Source organism: Perca flavescens, chromosome 18, assembly GCF_004354835.1.
Source record: "Perca flavescens isolate YP-PL-M2 chromosome 18, PFLA_1.0, whole genome shotgun sequence".
Taxonomy (NCBI): Eukaryota; Metazoa; Chordata; class Actinopteri; order Perciformes; family Percidae; genus Perca; species Perca flavescens.
The window spans coordinates 12,600,808-12,623,069 of NC_041348.1; the positions used below are offsets into that span (position 1 = coordinate 12,600,808).

Sequence of the window (22,262 nt, forward strand, 5' to 3'; positions counted from 1 at the left end):
AGACTCGATTGTATTACTTTTCCCAGATAGCAAAAATGTTGACCCAACAGTAGAATGTGTGCTGAGCATGGTGCTGACACTGACCCAAAGTGCTGCTAACTGCAGTGCAGCTGATTCTAGTCCCAGTGCATCATTGTCATTGATGGCGATTGGCGAAAAATATTAACGTTAACACATTTTACACCGTATCACATCACGTATTTTTCCACTTCTCCACGCAAAGAAAGAATAAAGTACTTTCCTAAAGAAGAAAAATCCTAAAGAAGCAAAATTATCAGTGTGCGTTGTGTTTCTGTACAACAGAGGGGGCTAAAACATTAACTGACTCAGCATCCTCGAGACCAGATTTCCCTTAAGTATTCTTGCTTTTAATAGACATAGCAGACATTCAAGGAAAAGCCCATGTGTTACTAATAATGCCAGTTTACACAATGTTTTCCATTCCTTCAGACTTCCAACACAGATTATGTAAGCTCCAACTCGACCCGCTACATTACAAGGTTCTGGCCATGCAGTCTAAACAGTCTAGATATATGCTTTAGGTGTTTTTAAGTATAGCCCACGGTTTGCTGATAACGAGAAAAGACTACTTAATGTCATGTCAAGCCATGCAAAAAACTGTAATCGAAATGTACATGTTTACTGCCACAAGACAACTGCTCCGATAGCCAGCCCACACCTCCCTGCCCTGCAGGACAGTAGCAGACCAGACGGAACCAGACACTAGACTCAGGAGTGTCGCATGAATGCTGTCGGCACGATGCTGACGTAAAAACCTGTAACCAAATGTTACAAGTCGAATTGTAACATGCTGATAGCTACTGCCAACGAGAATCATAAGAAAAGAAACTCCATATTTTCACTGGGAGTGGCGCCTGCTACTGCTGAGTGTGCATGTCTTATCTTATTAATTATTCATCGATAAACTGCCGGGCCAGCAACATTTCTCGCGCGCTGCTATGTGGAGTCAGTACATCCAAGCAGATCTGAATGCCACTTGTTCTTACCTTATTTTACAGCCTTGTGCAAGTAGGGCTCATGTATGAGTAAGCAGACATTCCTTAGCTTAAAATCACTAACATTTCCAATAGTCAGGCTAAAATGAATAACTATTTCTCACAGTCAGTCAGTCAGGAATAATCTTTAATTTATTGAGTAAATCACTTGGTTTATAAAATGGCAAATTGTGATAAGAAGATTCCAGACTGCACCGTTTTTACAATATTTAAATGTAACATTTACCAAGTATAACCATTTTAGTCCAACTAAAGGCATTATTACCCAAAGTTTCCGATTACGCAGGCCGAATCGTAAGTGGTTAACTGGATTAATAGGACTGACTAGTGTTCAGCAGTCTAAACCAGACTGATCAGGTCCGTCCTTGGCCTCCAAACTCTATTGTATTTGCATACATATTTGTATGCAATTATATATGTGCGATAGATTAGGCCTAGCTAGTGCCCTGTGGATTTTGTCTGCAAACAGAAAGGGATTTTAAATGGCCAGTACTAAGAGGAATGATTACAGCAAGCAAAACCTGTTTGGATGCTCTTACAGGCATCAGACTAATTTTTTTTTTAGATAAACGGGGAAATTGTGGAACTATTCTTTAAAGCTTAGTTTTGGGAATAATTCAATGTTCTATAATTCTGTCAGAACTAGTTGAAAGTTTCAACTTAAAAATGTTATATCATAGTGTGTCCTGATAATGGTGTTACAATAGTTACAGTGAAGCTTTCGAGTAAAAGAGCAAAATGCAGGTCATTCCAGATCAAGGAATCAACTACAACCTCCTAGTTATTCAAAACAATCACTCTGTATTACTTGATAAGCAAGACGAGTCGGCAGCCAAACAAAATGTATGCCAAAAAAAATAAAAAATAAATAAAACTCAGCTTACTGGATGTGTAAGACGAAAGTCAAAGACAAAATGAAGAAATAAAGGTTTTGATTTAATTTACATTACCCTTTTACACTCGTCTGTCCTTAAGTGGCAGTTAAAATAACACAGTAGAATCATACAGATTTACAAGACCATGCACGACGCAATCGTTAGTTTGTAGTTAAGAAATTGTGCAATGAGACTGATATACAGACAGTATGCTATACATGGATTTGTTTCGCCGTGTTCAAAATGCTGCATTGTCATTGCATTATACTAATCATATGAATAAGCAAATTCATTATTTCAAGTGTAATTTGTGCCAAAAAAAAATATCTGGCATGCAATAAAAAGTATGTGTTGTGAAGTTAAATAGGATTTATAGAAAGGAAGTATAGGCAGCATTTGTTCATTCTGTACACACATATCAACTCAAGTCAATTCTAAATTGATAATGAGTGAGGTATTGGTGGTTTTAAAACAGAAACAGACCTGATCCCCCCCCCCCCCCCTTTATAAGGCTGTGGTATGTATGTACAATGTCACAAATTAAAACATTCTTCTGCTTTTCTATAAATCAAGTAGATAAAAAGAATAAAAGGATACATGGCATTCGGTACATCATTTACAATAATTAGTAACGAGTCTTTAAAATTCAATTAGGAGGTGTGGAAAAGACTAAGCAACTGCTTTCAACAGTCCACTCAAAAGGAAATGAATCGGTCACGGAGGTTTCTTCCAATTTCTGTAGACTATCCACAAAGAGGCGAGCATTTCTTAATGGCAACCTGCACCTGCCACGTTATTTCTGTGCTGAAACTAAAATAGCTATCAGTAGCTATTACTCATTGCAATTTGAGACAATGGAAATAAAAACGGTTGAGGTATAATGGCTACATGCACAGAAAAGATATAGCAGCATAAACAGAAAAACCACATGATGCTACATCCTCAACTCCGTTACACACAATGTGCAGTTCTGTTACACTTTTACACTCTTAAAATATCGTATGCATTCAATTTGAGCACTTAAGACGGTGAAGCGATGCAACATAATAGCTAAATAAATATCCACTGTGATGTATAATTTCCCCAATTGTTCCACTGTAATTAAGACCTCTGTAAATACTGTCCTGAAAAGAAATTCAAAACATGACTGTGTCATGTTTTGGCAAAACATCCACCAATTTCAATAGAAAGCATAAATAACAAACTTCTGTGAAGATGCAATGCAATGGACACAATCTGTAATTGAAAGTTTTTGCTTCATCATTCGTTCCCACCTTGGTCCTCTTAAGACTTCACTGCACATACACACTCAAGAGACACACTTGGGTGTGTATTGTGCGGTGTGGTCCATTGAGGTTTAGGGATATTTACGAGGAGCTGAGGCCAGAATCGGACTCTCCGCTGCCAGAGCAGCTCTTGGAGCCAATGCAGGGAGCCATGGAGCAGGGAATGGAGTAGCAGGAACAGCTGGCGCTCTTTAGGGTCTCCTCTGTAATAACCTCCTGCAGGGTGTGCTGCTCCACTACCTGGAAGACGTTTGGCTGCTCTCCTTGCTCCTCACAGATACTGAAGGAAAAGGACATCCTTAAGTTAGAGCAGTGACAGTAGTTAGTGTATACTGCTGCCTCCAGAGTTTCTTCATTCATAAAAAAATATATCTGATTATTCTTGATCCAAAAAAATAGAAAAAAAAAAAAAAAATTCATAGTGAAATAGTGATAACAAATGTGTGTATGTATGTATGTATGTATGTATGTATGTATATATAGCAACATTAGAAGAATATTTATCCACCATCTACTGTACATACTGCACGTCATAATATGGCACTCTGCTTGTTACCCAACACTGCACTGCAAACTGTACAGTACACCCTGTGCTGTTATGTCTCTATTTTAGTGTGTGTGAGGGGGAGTTGGGGGGGGGTGTTACATTATGGGAACAAGCATCGACACAGAGGCACAGTCTGGACTGTCTTGTAAATAGTGTTCAAAGCTTACGATCTGCTTTCGGCAGGAGTCTGTAAAAATCTGGGCCAAAGTGCAATCAAATGTCACTGTATAGTGTAAAACAGAACTGAAAGGGCTGAACAAACAGGCTCTCAGGAAACTCCTTCAACCTGCTAGCAACCCAAGCTTTATGTAACAGCGTTCTTGTTTACCAGATTCACATTCATAGGCAAAATGTTCAATGGAAACTCAAACCATTTTTGGCAACAGTCATGGCTGATGCCAAGTGATTAAAACGTCTGCCAATGCTTGATGATATAACCTTGAACTCTGAAATAGTGTGCTGACAAGAAAGGCCTTTGACCATACAGTGACATAACAAGGAGCAGTGTTGTGAATGCAGTAATCAAAATTGATAAAAAAAACTAAAAGCACCGCTTAATGACCGTGGCTTCAGGCTGAACAGAGACAACAGCACAGTGTGTACTGTAAAGTTTGCAGTGTGGTGTTGGGTAACGCGGTCTATCTAGGACATGACTCTGGGGTTTTCCTTGCATTTCCCCTTTTTCTTTAGTGTCTCCTGGGCTTCCGTCTGTCCCTGTTTGTGTGTGTGGGGTCTGGGTGTGCCTACTTCCTGGCACTCTCCCTCCTGATTACGGCTCATTCACCTCACCTTGTCCAGTCTGCACAGCTGCTTCCATTGACTCATCAACTCCACAGTATATCATCTCCAAAAGGTATTTTGTATTCTAAGGCTAATGTGTTTATCCCATGCGCAGCACTAAAAACAACGTATCCATGCCCACCAGTTGGGTGGCCCTCAGCTCGGTCGCACCTGCGTATAAATAGCGGTGAGACCGGACAAGTGATTCCCATTTTTCATCTGCGAGCGCTAAGCATGTATTTGACAGAAAACATGTCTTCTCGTAGTGTCTGCATGTGTCCATGCTGCCAGCTGGGGTACATGCATCATGCCTAAGGATGACCTACATGCCCGCTGTGAGTCATGCCTGGGCTAGAGCACGCCGGCTTGGCCCTCACGCCTCAGGCAGCATGCCCACACTGAGCTTGCCTTCCTCTGCCTGAGAGGTAGCAGAGAGCGGACTCTTTCGCTGCGGCAGCAGAGGACGTGTGGCAGAGTGAAGGAGGCCTACTCGCTGGACAAGGCACTGACCATCCTGGAACCTGGTGGAGGAGCCACATTTGGATAGATTCGCCAAATTTTCCGTCGGCTATAGTGGTGCTAAACGTTTTAGGGCGCTCTAGTGAGACTAGCCTTCTTGTGATTCATCTCCTTTTGTATTTGGCCCTGCCTAATACCGTAGTATTTTCTGGTGCTTCGGGACCATACTCCTCAGCCTGCCAGCAATCCATCAGCCACCTCAGCAAGCCACACCGTTCCTTGCTCACTCATCCGCTTCGCCCCAGTTTCTCCAGCCTTTTCTCTGCACTCCTTGCCCTCTACTTCAACCAGACATCTCCTAGCTCATTCCACCTCCATTCCCCATCCCCCATGCAATAAACCTGTTAACGTTCATCTGCATCCTTGTCAGTGCCCTGCATTTGAGTCCTCCTTATTACAAATCCTAAGAATGTTAATCAGAAATGAAATGGCAGGATAGTGTAATAACTGAATGTTTGAATATAAAAATCGTTTTGCAAAAATGCTGAGATTGTAAAGTTTGTACCACTCTGTTGCTTTATGCTTAACATCCACATTAACCAAAAGTGTTGCGTTTGTGGTCTACACTGCCAGAGTCCAGGTCCTAAGGACCTACATGGCAGCCACAGATTAGTATATTGCATTTTAACCTACCTATCGTAGATGAGCCCATCAATGCCCTGCTCTCTCAGTTTATTTCTGATTTCGTGCTCATTGTTGTCATCTCCCCAGCTGAACACCACCAGGCCTTTAGACTGGGCATCCCCAATGTAGGAAAGGTTTTTGAGCAGCTCTTCAGCGTGGGCACTGATCCCCTAAAGGAGCAGACAAGGAAGTCCAGTGAGAAAAAGCGATCTTGTTGATCCAGTTTAAGTACATTTCAAAATAAAATTGACTATTACCTACTAACTCCCATGTTGGTTTAAACACTGGTTCATATTTTATGTAGCACATAGAAAGTTGGCTAATTCAGCTCCAGATGAGCCTTCAACACAACAAGTGACGTTGTCGGGTTATGTCGCAACCAGACAGGCTGGCCGGCTTCCATTTTTGCACTTGCTAAAACCAATTAGGATGATTTATGACAGCTGACAGAGCTATGCTAGCGGACTGGTTTGTGATGTGGACTGTTGTGGTCTGATGTGGGAGGGGTCAACTATTTTTGTAAGTCCTTTGCTCAAGGGGACTGCAGCCATACTTGTCAAGGGAAGGTGCAAAACATTCTAATACAAATGTGTGCACTTATAGCACTTAAACTAGCATAGGGATGAAATAAGGCTGGGCGGTATGGCCTTCAATTTATATTAGGTGTAATTTAAAGCACAGACGGTAACAGTACAACATCACGTTAGATTTGATTCTTAAAAATTTCAGTATAAATGCTTCTAAAGGTAAATAACACAGGTAAGGCAACTTAATGCAGTTATTACTGAAGCCTGATCTTACCTGTATTATAGGACATATTTCACATAGTACAGAGTAGGGCTGGACCCAAATATTGTTCATTGGGTATGTAATCAGTTTTACATTTTTAGGATTCGGATAAAGGTTTTGTTTTTGGTTTTTTTGTAATACCGTAGAATAACCGAATCCTTAAAAATGAATACCTTTATGTAAACCGAAACACACGTGTTGCAGCACAGTGTTTCCGCAGCATTGACTGGCTGAGTCAACAAAAAATAAGCGCTCTACCAGTCAGCACTGTATAGTCAAATTCCTACCGGTGTACTTTCTGTACCGTTTATGTTGTCCACCCCTACACTGAAATTATGACGTTTTTGTTTTTTTAAGTGAAGAGAAATTCACATGCTAAATCCTGTCTTCCCATTTGCTTGTCACATTGTTTGCCTTGGCTGTGTATTTCAAATGGGTTAGTGCTTATTGAAATGTAAATTACACATCGAATTGAGCTTTAATTGACTAGAGTTGAGTTATTATTATTATTTATTATTAACAGTGTGGAACTAACTTTTCATTAAATGTTTTTGTAGAAGTTATACAAAAGTCTGGAAAATTCAGTGGACACATTATGATAATTATTTGACTTTCTGCACCAAATGCTCACCAGAATATTCTCGCTCTGGGCGAAACTTATGGCGATCTGAGTGGTCTGGCAGCGGATGTCCATCATGTCAGGGTACTTCTCTGAAATTCCCTGAGTCAGGAAGAGAATGGGGTACTTGTTCTGCTTTTGACGCACCCTGAGGGAAACACATGAAAAGATGTCAGCAGCAGTTGTAGACCGCCTACTGTCTTTATAACTACATTCTGTAAACACATCATCTGTTGACTAATAACCCAATCCAAACTGACTGAAGCCTAATTTGTCAGAAGATTTTAAAAAGACTTTCTATGGTTGTTTGTCTGAAACATTTTAATGGTTGAAAGAATTCATTTATGCAAGCCAAAAAAGTTATTATGTTTCTGGATAGCATGCAGTTTATACAGCCTTATCAATGCCTACATGGTGCAGATATCTGGGTCGAAGCAGGAGAAAACAATGCGTCTTTTTCCGCCTTTCTGCAGAACACAGGACAGGATGATGTCGAGGTATTTGTTCATGTTGAAGTAGGATGATAGGTTGCCATCCCATGACCCGTCCTGTCAATAAAAAGCCATAATCATGTGAGTTTACACTCAGAATACATCCTTATTTCACACTGCATTCTACAATCCAAACAAACAGTCTTTGCAATACGTGCGTTAGGTTTAAGCAAGTCAAAACATATAAAAAGTAAATGGTGCTATTATTTATTCTACTGGAGATCCCCTAAACCCCATTTATGGAGCAAATGATTACGTTGATGGTCTTGTTGAGTATTAACTGTACCCACCTTCATCTGGCAGATCCATTTGAGCTCAATGTTGAAGCCCACATGCTCAGGAATGGCCTGGAAGATCTGTAAAAGACGGATGAAGGATGCTGTTCATATACGTGTGACTTTGACATGACAAAAGACCAAAAGGCAGGCTACAAGGAGAAGAAGTAAGTAATGGATAAATAACCAAATCTTGTATCAATTATTTAACAGGTAATTCACGGTGATTTGCCAGACAGGCCAAGGTGTTACTAGTTTTTACAGTTTATCTCTACATATGTGCAGATAAGAAGAAGAGTTCATACTGATTAGATAAGTTACTTAATACCCATGATCATCGTAAAGTCTTTTTTTTTTTTTTTTTTTTTTTTACCTGCGAGAGTGAAGGGAAGGGCTGATGCTCATCGATTTCATCTTCATCGTCCAGCAGATCTGAGCAACAAACCAAACAGATGACAGTGTTAACGCACATCACATATACCTTCTGCAAATAATCTGATCAGCTTACATCACTCTGCTTTGTAATACAATCATGGCACTCTGTTGATCTACAGTTTGTATGCGAGTAACACTATATTCAACAACACAGAAATGAAAGCACATTCCTTTTCAACATGTCGTGCCACCTTTTTTTTTCCTCCTGGCAGACAGTGGTGAAAAAACAAACAATACCTTTGTGATCGTTTTCTTTCACTGCAGTGGCATGGACCAGCTGTGCAACAAAACAAAGCATTCATTATCTACTTTATTATCAACTAATTATTACATTTAAAAACACATTAGTTACAGTTTCAGTTTTTTTTCAATAAATTAGTAGTAGTGCTAAAACTGTATATTTTTGGTATTTTAATATGATGACATTCTTCGTCATTCAACTAACTATTTGCATTCCACCCATTTGCAAATTGTGAGAACTAGTAGAATGCTTTGCCCTCTTCCTCCTCAACCATAAAAGACTAATCCCAGACAGGATCCATTGGCTGATGGAAGTCACAGTTACACAACAGCTTCTAAGCAGTTTCTGTTCATGACTGTGCAACTCTAAATTATTCATATGCAAGATGCATCTTTCCTAACTGTAGGGAAGCACTATGCAACAGACATTTTGACTTCTCACAGCAGGAATAACACAGGGGGAACATATCTAAAAAAAAATATATTAGATAACCGATAATAAAAGTTGACTTCAACTTGGGTCTTATTTGCATAGTGTTGGCCGTCATTCCAGGTTTTTACCTTCAGAAGCTGCAGCTGATCAAATGTCAAGTCTTTGACTGGCACCTCAACAGGCTCCAGAGACGTCTTGTCATGTTTCTGTTAAGGGGATAGACAAAAAAAAGAAATTTAAAGCATCACCAAAGCACTTTTCCTCTTCGGTCCACCAACATGTTGGAAGCGGAATTGCGTCCATTATGTTTCATTCGAACTACAGATCCGCTACCCGATCTGGCAAACTTGCATAGTGCGGTTATAGCCGATAGAGGGGCGCAAAGAGAATGCAGGAATTGCCGTTCACCCTGTTACGAGTTGATGAACCACTGAAACGATTTTGGAAAGATTATTTTAAAAAGGTACACAAGACTCTTTGGTGTTGCTTTAAATAAGCATCCATATGACATACATTTGTGTATGCTTAGCATTTTTCTAAAGACTAGAAGTTAGTTATTGAAAAAACTAAAATACCGAACAAGAAGTATAACATTTCAGATTTAACACTTGTCAATCCTCAAGTACAACAGGCCTTTATTTTACCTTCTTGGTGGATATGCAGCATGTCAGATCATGGTATACAATAGGAACTGCATCTTTGGAGAGGTGAACATCAAACTCTACATAGGCTGCGCCCTAAAATACACAAAAGAAACACACCAATTTAGGGAGGAGTCATGTTAAAAGGATTAATTTATGCCTTAATCCTAGGCATAACTTACATGCATGGCAGCGCTTTTGAATGAGGCTATTGTGTTCTCCCTGATTCTCTGATGCCTGTAAAACACAAATTGAAAAAACAAATTGTTGACAGATGCAGAATTATACACGCCTATTGACACACACTGTTGTGCTATGAACTAATTATTTTGGTCTGTGTTTCATCATGCAAGGAACTCTATCCTGTCCAAGTCAAAGATTGATGTGATGACTCACTTGGCTGCATGTGTGCTGCCAGCTCCTCTGTGGCCCACATGCAGAGTACTTCTTTTCTTCCAGTATTTGGTGAAGGAAGAGCTCATGTCACACTGAAACGACTGGATCGGCCGTATAACCAGGTAATCCACTAGAACAGAGGGTCAAAGTAGGTCGACAGTTTTTTTCCACGTACATTGTGTGAACTTCCTGCCTTCCTTTTGCATAGTCAGATAATTTTCAGCTAGTGTGGAATTCATTTGCGCAAAATCTTACCTCTGACTTTCCCGATAGTCTGTCTGGAATTCCGAGCCATAATTGGAAGTGTGGCTACTCCGATGTCCATACCATTCTCCGAGAAAGAGGAGGACAGGAGGCAAGCTGTGCCCACATATCCTGGATGGGCATCCCCCTGGACTACATGCTCGCTCATATCCTCCTGTAAACACATATGATACATGAGATTGGTACAACTCCCTTTTTCATGTGTATTTGTTAGCCAAGAAAACTACTTTTATAGTTTATCAAGAAAAGGGTTCAGTGGTTTATCAGAGGCCGTATTTCCACGAGTATTACCTCAAAGAACTCAAAGGTGAGCTCTAGGTTGTCTGGGTACATAGTGTGGATACTGTACTCAGTCCACTGAGAGGGCCCCAGTCCATAGCCACATTCAGGCTGAGAGTGGCGCGACTTATAGCTGTTGGCACTGATCATACTGATCCCCAGAGTGGTGGTCTTCTCCAGAGTGGTGGTCATCCTGTGCAAACACGTAGGACTGAGCTCATCCTCGTCCTCATCTATCTCCTCCTCAAAGCCCTCCAATGTCAGCTTGATTCTGTATGGGTAAGTCAAATAAAAAGTCAAACAAATGCACAGTGATGGGCATACTGAAAGTCACATATGGTTCTAAAAAAAAAAAGAATGCATCAAAACATAAATACGAAGTTAAAGCTTCTCTAAATATATATTTAGATTGTTGTTAAAGCTAGCATGACCATTTTCAAAGGGGTCACATGGCCTCCGACCTCAAGATATCTAAATGAAAACGGTTTCTCTGGGTACTAATGAGTCTCCCCTTAACAGACATGCCCATTTTATGCTTATCGCATGCAGGCAGGGGCAAAGAATCAAAGAATATGCAGTATAAATGTGTTATATTTATCTATTATGCAATGGTGTATTTGAATGTTTGTACATACTCGGGTTCCTAAACTAAATCTTGGAATTGCATTAATTGGTTATGACTGGAAAGCTGAGACTTGTGGATTCAATGAGAGAATTGAATTCATGTGCAATGATGTTATAGTAGCCATTTCAATGTATGAGTGCATTTTCTGAAACTTGTGTCACTGTTAAAAATGACTTGTTGTGACCTCAAGGATAATCACAATCTCACTAAAACGTTACAACCACAAACTACACCTAAGGCAATATAAATACTGAAAAGGCAATTTTTGCAGAAATTTCCAAATGTTTTTCATACCAAATAACAGCATGGATTTTTCCATGGTGTTCCTCAACACCTCCGTTTCTTAATGTGGTATTTTGGAGGGATTTATGACAATTCTTTATCAATTTTCGAGAAAAATTGTTAAATTGTTCACCAAATCTTTGTGGCAAATGGTATTAACCCACAAACTGCTGTAACAATTTATGAGACATACATGAGCATGAGAATGGCCATCATAAACTCATATCATAATGTACTCTTATACACTTTCACAATTTATTTTTAAAGATATTTAGGGGGGGCCTTTATGGCCTTTAATTGACAGGACAGCTTGAAGACAGGCAAGGGGAGGTGGGGAGGTGGGGGGATGACGTGCAGCAAAGGGCAGCAGCTCGGACCTGGGCCGCTGCCAAGGACTCAGCCTACATGTGACGCACACTCTTCTGGGTGAGCTATAGGTTGCCCCCACAATTTATTTCAATCAATTATAAATTAATTCATCAATTTATATTTCAGATTTATGACTCAAAAAAGAACTGACCCAAAGTGCTGTGCTGTATGTCAAATTAATCCTCAGGTTCCCAGCTTTTAAATGCTGTATACTGCTTCTATGTAGAGTCTAGTGTTGACCTGCTATCCGCCACTAAACATCCCGTCCCCCACCCTTGCCACTCTAAAAAAGAAAAAAAGATGGCATAATGCTAAGAGGTTAAATTCGGCCTTGGTGTTGTCCCTACCTGAAGCGAGACTTCTTGAATTTCTTCTTAGTGATAGACACGGGAGACTTCTTAGAAAAGTGCAGACGCAAGCGGATCTCTGTCTGGCATGTGAGCCACCCAGAGTCAACACAATTCACCCCATCTATAAAAAGAGAGGACAGAGACAGGAAGCGTGTGATGACGATGTATATTGACTCTGTCTCCCCTGAGTGCTGACCAGAGAACTGGCTGCGACAATAGCAGGCAGGAGACTTTGGAGGTTTGTTCTGGTTAAAAACCTCTGATGTACTAAAACAGAGGAAGTGACAACAATGTGGTCTATTAGGTATAGCAATTTCCAAGAGGGATTAGGCATATCAGTAAGCAATTTAGTTTTTACAGTATTTTTATCTGATGGAGATGTTACATGCTGTAAACCTGCATAAGGTATATAAGGTAGAGAGTACTTTAGTTATAGTTTTTGTGTTTGCAGGGAGCCGTGGCTTCATAGTTTTTTTTAATCCAACTTACTGTGAGTTCCAAATTGTCCATCATCAATAGTCTGGTGTGGTCCTGCAAAGAAGGAAAAGTGAGAAGAGTTAGAAACAGGATAGAAGAACCTCAACAGTACAGCGATGGAGGTCAGATCTAATACCAGAGCATGTACAAAGAGTTCAAATCTTAGTTTGAACTCTTGAAACAAGATGCCACATTCAAGCCTCTGAATTTGATTTGCCTCAACTTCAAGAGTCACCTTAAAAAGGTGAAATATGATTAGTAGGGATGCACTGAATATTCAGCCACCGAACATTTTTGGCTTTCCGCGACCTGCACGTGTGTCAGTACCCGTTCCACCTGCAAAGCGTCTCCTAAGCAAAGAGGTTGAGACGGACCACGGAGTGAAAACAATGAAAAGTACGCTCTAGTCTGTCAGCACACGTTTCAGTGAGATCTATTCGGATCTTCTGCACTTCATCGCGACTGTACTTGATCCGCGTTATAAAGACCATTACTTGGATGCTGAAATAAAGCAGCGCGCACGAGAAATGAGCCAGGCCGCAATGGATGCGGAGACGGAGCAGCGCATGGAGCAGGAGGAGATCAGAGCGCAGAAAAAAAAAAAAAAAAAAAAAGACTTGTCTCTCTGCACCAGATGAGGGGCATGCACCCTCGTTGTCTGATATGTTCAGTGAAATTAGGGGTGGGAATCACCAGAGGCCTCATGATACAATATCATCCCGATACTTATGTCACGATACAATATTTTAAGATTTTAAACATCGCAATAAACATCTCACTTAAATTTTATTGCTGCAAAATGGGATTGTCAAGAAGAAAAACTGACCACATATATAGTAAAAGATCAATACTTGTGTCTGTGTATCGATACATTATTGGCACGGAAAATATTGCGATACTATGCTGTATCGATTTTTTCCCCCACCCCTAAGTGAAATCCTGCAAGAAAGTGCCTCAAATAATAATAATAATAATAATAATAATAATAATAATAATAATAATTATAATAATAATAATAGGTAAGCTATTCTGTTCTTATGCAACTATATACTGTACGTGACTATCAGATTGGAGCCATATTTATGCTAGATTTTTATTAATTTATACAATTGCAATGCCTTAATTTTAGTAAAGTTAGTACACAGTCATAGCCATAAATGCAATGGTACTAATAATTGGCATAATTTCTTTCGGTGTTTCGGTTTTCGGTCTTGGTTTCCTCTTTTTCGGTTTTCGGTTTCGGCCAAGAATTTTCATTTCGGTGCATCCCTAATGATTTGATTCCAAATAAATCTTTAACTACGACTCGGAGCATGCGTCACTGGGGCTAATTTAGCAAGTTTATGAAACCACACAAACAGAACAAATCTGCGTTAAATTTACAAAAGAAACCTCATATTTGTAACAGATTCTTATTGTACGGTGAAAAGTGTTGTAGTAGGATTTGCTAAAAGAAAGAGGAAAAAAAACAAAAGCAAAAAGGATGAGGTGACAGGCTGGGGTCGTAAAAGGAAATCAGGGTGCAAACGTTTTGAATGAGCTTTGTCTGTGTTAGGCCAACACAATGGTGATCTAACGAGAGAGGTCTACAATGTCGGGTGATGACATCTACTGCATTGCAGTGTTTCCTCCATTGCTATAGATTATTCCAGCCAGCGTGGCCCCCTGCTCTTTGCCAAAGAATACACACACTGCCAAATAAGCAAGAGGCTGGAGAGGCTAACCGTAAATTACAGACAGTGGTTCAGGAGGAAACGCTGCAGTCAGGTGCTAAGAGTAACTTTGATATGTACAAGTTGCCTAAAACAAACCAAAGGTCAGACTTGACTATCCCTGAAATAATAACCTCCTTCGTCAGTGCGATTTGTTAGAACTGACCCTACGTTAGTGTTAATGGGCTACCGTTACATATGGTGATTGGACAGGGGATGGGGGGTGTCTATAGGGGGTTTGACTATGACACATTTTACCAAACTGTGCACCGTTCTTTGTTGTTGTTTTATACCTGTGGGGCTCATTGTGCGGGGTTGTTGATGGGTCTCCCACACATTGACTATCACTTGACAGGGATCACCTGCACTCTGCAAATTTCAATATTTGGAACAATGTTAGGGTTTTCAAATCAGACACATTGAACTACTTTTCAATCTGGTCTGAGAGCCGTCTTTGGACCAGAGTGTGAGAAAGGATTTAGAGCTGGTATAGTCACCAATCTCCAGCTGGGGCAGTCAGCCACCATGGGTTGAAATCTGAAAAGTTGATTTGTTAGTGAAGAAGGGGAAAAAAAAAATAAAAAATTCTTTAGTTACAAGCTGCTCTCTTTATCTGTAATAAAGTCATTAACTGTAGCAACAATATGTTAGTAGCATCACATTTATGATGTCTGTAATTTTGAAAAACATGGTCTATACGTTTAAAAACTGTACTGCTGCTAACAAGTTTCTACAGGAATGTATGTAATGAGTAACTTCAGTTTCCTAAATGTCAAGCATGATTCCGACTGCATGAATAAATCACAACACTTGCAGATGTTAACTTATTGCCTGGCATCAACTGTTGGGGCGTAATAACACACCCAATACTAGAAGAGAATTCTCAGAGACAGCTAGATACTATCATTTTCCAGTTAAATGTCTGACTGACTTATTATCGGTCTCTTTCTTTCAAGGGAAAATTTGGTCCCCATTGTGTTTGTGTACGTCAACTGTATACAGCAGAGGCTTCCAACATACTCTTTCAAAGTCAGTGGATTTTCCCCATTCCTGCTGATGAGCTGTAACGGGAAAAGTATGGATTGACATAAAACCTGAAATTAGGATTAGGCGTATGACAATTACCACAGTGCAATATCAAGATGGACCAAGATATCATTGGTAGGAGTTAGTCTTATGGGCTACTCCTATAAAAGGAACTATGATTTTAACTGATTGAAATGTGATAATGTGTTATTAATTCATTTTCAGGCATCTCGCTGCATATCTGTATAGGCCTATGTGTCGCTCCTCTCTGCTGCGCTGCTTGACTGAGTGCTGAGCACTCAGAATGCGGACTGGGGCTGTGCGAGTCATCCAAACTCATCAAATCATGTGGGCATAAAACCTGCTGCAGGAGCTATATCCATCACTACGAATGAAAGGATGTCCGTCATCTTATCAATGGTGACGTTCTTTCGTCAGAAAAGAGTGCGTTCTATAAACTAGAAAAATAAGTGCGTCTGTAATTGTACCAGTAGCTCTCAACTATGTAAACCGATGACAATAATTGATTTCTTGCTATTATGAAAAGACATGGAGCTGGTGGCATCGTTCATGGGCCCAACCCTAGCTGAAATGATCACAAATCATGCAAAGATTACTTTGAATTAAACAGTATTTATCTTTTGCCAATACTGCTTTCAAAAGATCATCTCTGACAGCAATGAGCAAATCAATACGTCTATTAGGACTATACCACCATTAAGACAGGAGACTCGGCTCACCTTTGGTTCCAGAATGAAGCCTTTAAAATAGCGGTACTTGGACTCAACTCCTTTAGGCACAGTGACTGTTGTAGTCCATGTATTTCTGTCAGGGAGTCAAGATATACATTCATATTTTAGACAGACAGAATAGCAAGAAAAGCAGACCACCTTTTGCTTGCAGCCTAGTAGAGAAAATCTATTTAAAAAGCATGTTTGTAATGAGTGAACCATTACGCATAAAGTTGAACCTACCCATCATTGCCATCAGGATGTAAGGTCACAGCTTTTTGATGGCTCCAGCTTCCCAGGGCTTCACAGCTACCAACGACTGCAATCACCTCACCTAGAAATGTTCAAATTGTCAGTTTACCCATAGACTGCATATATAAAGATGGAGGGCTTGACACCTCTCCAAAAGTGAAGCAAAAACATCTTGATTGGCCCCTGGTGGCTGGCTGCAGTATAGCTAATAAACCCCGCCCCCTCCATGTTAGCGGATCAGACATGGGCCAAAAAATAAATAAAAAGTAAAAATCAAAGTACACATCAAAAAAATGTTCACCAAAGATGGTGTTTTTCATCACAGATAGCTTATTATCTTATCGCGCTGGTTATACACCTGTATCCAGGATTCTTTGGCTTTACGTTTGTAAAGTGGGGGAAAGCTGAGACGCGTCGTCCATCTTTATTCACGGTCAATGCTTTTACCAGATGACTAACATTAAAAACAACCTTTACAGTTTTGACTACAATATTTAGATGTGAACATATTTGAAATGCCCTTCCTAAACAAGAAAACGCTTGTTGTTTGTAAAGCATATTTTAAACTAAAATTTAGGGGAAATGTTAAGGGATTTGAAAAAGAACTGTTGGCAAAAGTGAATCAGCGATAACCAGGTTCATCAGTGATGAACTGTAGCCGGTTATGAACGTTAAGAGTGAAGTGCGCATAAATAACTTCTCCTGCGTTAAACCGATTACATCCATCATCCTCACCGATATGTTTTTAAACACGTTATTTTTTTCCATTTGCCAGATTAAATGATGGTATGATAAACGGAATTACTAAACTAAACTGTGCGTTTATATACAAACACATCATAATTTAAAACTATGATTTCAATATCTGGGGTAAAAGTATTATCTTTTGGCAATACCACACTTCACGAATAGATCATCTATAATAAAGCCAATAACATTGCATTACAAAACATTTTAATAAATAGCTATTTTTGTTAAATGTAGGCTACAGATCTTTTTTTTTTTTTTTACTTTTTATTATTGCATCAGCCATACCTGGGGATGTTTCTCCTCTGACAGCCAAAGTCACCTGAGTGGTCTCCATAGTTTTCACAGGCAGAGAGAAAGAAACAGGCGGCAAAAACAATCTGAAAAACATCAACAGGTTTGAAATTATTATGAAAAAAAGTTGGAAAAGTTGATCAGAGATAATAACCAGGTTAATCCGTTACAACAGATGGACTGTAGCCTGTTACGAGTGAAGTGCACATAAATGACGTTTCCTGCCGGTGAAATCCTATTTCATCCCCACGATATGTTTTTTCAGCATCAGAATCAGCTTTATTAGCCAAGTTAGTGTGTACACAAACAAGGAATTTGACTCTGTTTTTGTGCATTTTGTTGCTCAATATCAAGTGAAAACTACACAATGTAAATTTCATGTAAATCACATTTGTCATACAAGGCTGACTTCCTGTTGCCAGTAGGTGGCGCTAGGACTATGCTATAACTCAATATTGGCATGCAGATGTCTTCATGCCAGGACTCTTATCAAGCATTTAAAGTTTGGGGTAGATTGGACATTACGTAGGCCTACATTCGAGGTAAAAACCACTTCCTGTTTCGTGGTGTAACATGGAAATTCGAGCCTTGCCCTGCTCAAGCCGTCCGGCGACAGCTCAGAAGCTTCGCAAAATTAGCTTTGCCAAGATGGTACTGCACAATTTTGAAGTCACTACATGGATGTATAATAATAACTAGATACCAGATCCCAAAATTTTGCCTATTCAGTTCAATGGAGCTGCTCCATGGATGTATAATAAAAACTGGATACAGCATTTGAAGCGGAGCCCCGTTCAGTCCTATGAGAGTTGGTCAGTGGTGCGTGAAGCTAGCCTGGTCCTACCAGACTCTCGTACGTTTCGTTTGTACAGAGAGTCTGGCCACTCTCCATTGACAAGTGTTAACTTCCTTGAAGGCGGGTAATCTGTTGAAGTTTAAAACTATTGGATCTGCCCAGAGCCACTCTGGATCTGCCATAACCAATGGCTAACGTTTGGTGGTGAAGTCAGCTTAGCATCGCTAGCGTTCGCCTTAGCCAACTCTTTCACCACTAACGGAGCGAGCTGGAAAATCCAATTCTTCTCAGTCACTCCATCTGTTCGCTGATTGGACCGGTAAAGATCTGACCGGAGAAAACCCAAGAATTATACCGCACACTCAGACAGAATACTGAAGGAAAATGAAAATTGAGCGGAAGTACGTAGAAGGGCGGAGCCAGGCTAACATTAAGCCATCATGGATCCAAATATTTCCGGGAAGATTGGCACTGATCACGCACTGTGCGGCTCATAGAGCAGGTGCATAGCTGAGCCGGCTACTTCCGCTTGAGAGCTCCACTAACTTGACTGGGGATACAATTATTTTAACGTGCGCCTCCTCTAGACTTTCCATGTTGCAATTCTGCTGTTTGGCCACTATGTTAAGCTTGCTAGAAAGCCAAGCGCTTCTTTATTTACTTCCGTGATACGCGGCCGACAGAATATGCGCAGTAGCGATTCTCCCGCTGGCCGGTAGACTTTACATTGTGTTGACGTCACAGGTTTTCAATGCTATGAAAAAAAGCACGGGACCCAAACACAGTCAAAATTATCACAGGTACAAACTTTCAGGCAAAATCATTAAAATGAAGGTAAATTATAAGATAAGAGTAAGGCTTCATAAAAAAGGGCTTCCGCTTTGAGTGACAGGTGGGCTGCCATTACAAGAGGCTAGTGGTGCGTTCTTTTTGTCTTGTAATCGCGAGACAATCGCGAAACAATCGACTTTATGTTTCGTCCGAGCCAGCTCCATCCACGTTTTTGGATTAGCCGATGTCATGCACTATTCGCCACCGGTAGCCTAACGAAACATTATTTTGAACATTAACGTTTAGACAGTGATCCTGTGATATTATTATATATATGTCAATGTGTTAGGCACTATGACCAGTTTGACAGGATGACTCTTTGACATGCTCATGCTTCAACGGCATCTATACTTTGTTTTTGTTTTCCTTGTTTATTAGGATTTATTTAACGTTAACGTGGCTAACGTTGCCCGTTAAGAAACAATCATGGCAGCCAATATTAACGTTACCTTGTTGATTTTGGCCGCGAACGTTGTGTATCGTCCCTTGGCAGGCTCGAAGATGGAGGAGGCTTACAGGAACATACTCACAGCGGACCGGGCTCGCCTAGCTAGCTAGCTAGTTATCCCGCAGAATGGCATCGGTCCAAGCGAAGCATAATCTCAACAGCCGGTTCACCGCTATAACGGCTTGACTTTAGAGAGTACAACAATAACGCCTGGCACCACACGATAAATACAAACTGCCAAAACACCCCAAAGATAATACTATCAAAAAGATCTAATGTTAGAGAGCCTCGCCGTAATCGACGTCGACTCTAACTAGCTAATGGTTCACTGGGTTGAACGGTTGAGGGTTTGCAAACAACATCAAGCAAGCATCAAGTTAGCCATAATGAAAAACGAGACTTCCGGTGTGTACTTTCAAAGTAAAGCATGTATTGATCAACATGGTAGCTAATGTGAACTTAAATAATTAAAGGAACAATTTAGAGAAAACAACGAGGCAATTGTGCTTTAAAATCTTTGTTTTAATTTATACTATACATATTAACTAATATTAAATATTTCATATCAAATAATATTTTCAAATATATTGATGTAACCTACACTGCACACAAAAATTAGACCCCCATATCACTGTTGGGTGCGTTTGTGCTACTAAATCAGGTTGCTTGCTTTTAAATGGGAAAAATACCCCCCTATATCCAATATGAAATTGACAGGGGACATTTGGTAAACTTTTCCAGTCTACATTTGGCATAGCAAGTGTTGATCAAGGCCCCACTTACATAGCACATCATTTAGGGCCATACATGTGGAGCTTTAATTACCCAATGAGATTAGTGACAATTAATTATTACACAGATAGCCTCTTAGTGAGTTTTAAAGGCGGGTTCTGCTTGTCTTTATACATATCTTTCAAAGTTATTATTCTTTACCACAATTACACATCATGGTATACAATGGCTTTGAGTAAAAATATTTAGATTTGGGAGACACAATTCACTGATACCATTAATGAAGAAATACATTGGAATTTAAAACCATTCACGGTTCAAAAGGAGCTAAATAAAAAAAAATAGGTAGGTTAAATTGTACTGGGAGCATGGTCTCAGTATTTTTAAAATCCTCAAAGTAGATCCAACGTGTATTCTTTAATACTGTAGAACTTTTATTTTGAATGTATGATTTCCGTATATAGGATCTTTCATTTCCTGTTGTGTTCAGGTTTCCGCTGCCTACTTGACAAAGCTGGCTCATACCGCCCTGTTCTGGATAGTCAGTGGCGTGTCAGTTATGTTGCATAAATGTACCCTGAACGTACATGCTCGGCCCCAAAAAGTGGTAAACAAACTCGTATTGTATTGTATTCTGCTGCCAATATATTAGAGAAACAGATGACGGCCAGGTGACGCAATTCAAAACTTTGTTAGCAACAAACAACAAATGCTTTTAGATTGTAAATAATTGCAGTAGACTAAGGTTACGTCGTAATGTGAATTTCTGGAGAAAAATAAAAATAGAAAATATATTTTTTTTTTACTAAGTACCTACATTTTACTAAATGAGTCGAAAAGAAGATAACTTCAAATTAATAACGAAATAACAAGGCTTTGATTGTTTTTAGAAGGGGAGGTTGGCTTGACCGCAGTTCCTAGAAAGAAGTTTTTGCTTACGTCAAGAATTCTTTCCTTGACTGTTGACCGAAAACATCTCGTTAGTTAGGAATGATTTGAGTCCTTACCGTTTTCTACGAACGCCTCCTGAAATGTTTAGCTATAGCCTAACAATAATACCCAGCTAGACGCTGGTGGGTGACTGTGGGACAGATCACATTACTGCAGTAGCCTATCTCACATGTCAACATACTTTCAATCAGATTTTTTTTCCTGCCATCAACGCATTCACTTCCACGTTCACATATCTACTCTGCATTACAACATCTTACATACAACACGTTTTCTTGAAGAAAGTTCAGGTTTTATCCTCAGAAACCGTGGCAAATAATGTAGCATTTCTCTAATATATAGCCTGCCACACTCCGTGGACAATATATATATATATATATATATATATATATATATATATATATATATATATATATATATATATATATATATATATATATATATATATATAGTTTATAGGCTCTGAGCTGGGACAAAGTGCCTTGCTCAAGGGAACGTCAGCAGTGGGTAGCCTATAAACCTTTTATGTCAATGCTACATACTCTGGTCAGGTTACTTTCATTGCCTTGGTCGACCACTGGCACATTTGGCACGTTATCATTACCCCAGAGGGTCTTTAGACAAAGTGATGCTACTGTGAGTAAGCACGTTTTTATTGACAGATGTTTCAGGTTTTAGCAGCGTTTTATCACTGTTAGGTAACCGCCAACCATTTGTCAATAATGCGGCAAAATGAAGAGATGTGACGATTCTGAGCCACGTTCTTTGCATGAAGTCAATGTTTCAGACTTAAAACAAAAGTTTAGGCTGTAGCCCCCTCCAGTGTTCAAGAGGGGAAAAAACACTGCAGTATGAATAAATGAAAGTGATTCACACTTCTCCAGAAAATGCACAGTCAGGACTTCAGATTCCTCACAGTGCAGCCCCTTATCTCTGGCATTCAATAGGCATTTTATAATAATCCTACATATATGGAAACAAAGTAGTGTCAAGTCTTTTAATGAATCAGGGATTACTGATTTCCCTCTTGTTTTTGATAGGGCAGACACTGCAACGTACTAACTAGTACAATGAGAATGATTAGAGTTTATATTTTAGCGTGAGCTGTTCCTTAAAGTAGGCTGTCTCCA

The 22,262-nt window shown here is 39.8% G+C and overlaps 1 protein-coding gene across 5 annotated transcripts; it reads right to left on the reverse strand.

The window, feature by feature from the left end:
- Window positions 1–1,931: 1,931 nt before the first annotated feature.
- On the reverse strand, window positions 1,932–21,281 carry gpcpd1 (glycerophosphocholine phosphodiesterase 1). 5 transcript variants are annotated; one of them, XM_028604751.1, is made up of 23 exons: window positions 19,451–19,837; window positions 17,369–17,460; window positions 16,325–16,415; window positions 16,091–16,175; window positions 15,345–15,385; window positions 14,822–14,861; window positions 14,618–14,693; window positions 12,625–12,666; window positions 12,133–12,256; window positions 10,522–10,780; window positions 10,222–10,384; window positions 9,967–10,096; window positions 9,753–9,807; window positions 9,574–9,666; window positions 9,058–9,135; window positions 8,494–8,533; window positions 8,195–8,253; window positions 7,837–7,902; window positions 7,467–7,603; window positions 7,068–7,203; window positions 5,657–5,817; window positions 5,365–5,426; window positions 3,382–3,457 (listed from the first exon to the last, which is right to left on the reverse strand). In XM_028604751.1, exons 2-22 carry the CDS (start codon window positions 17,415–17,417, stop codon window positions 5,390–5,392), a joined length of 1,962 nt encoding a protein of 653 aa, XP_028460552.1. In that variant the 5' UTR covers window positions 17,418–17,460; window positions 19,451–19,837; the 3' UTR covers window positions 3,382–3,457; window positions 5,365–5,389. The 5 variants fall into 5 exon arrangements, with proteins under 5 accessions (XP_028460550.1, XP_028460549.1, XP_028460553.1 ...); XM_028604749.1 differs by lacking the exons at window positions 5,365–5,426; window positions 19,451–19,837 and adding an exon at window positions 21,189–21,281 and having other exon boundaries at window positions 1,932–3,457; XM_028604748.1 differs by lacking the exon at window positions 5,365–5,426 and having other exon boundaries at window positions 1,932–3,457; window positions 19,451–19,836.
- Between the last annotated feature and the right edge of the window lie 981 nt (window positions 21,282–22,262).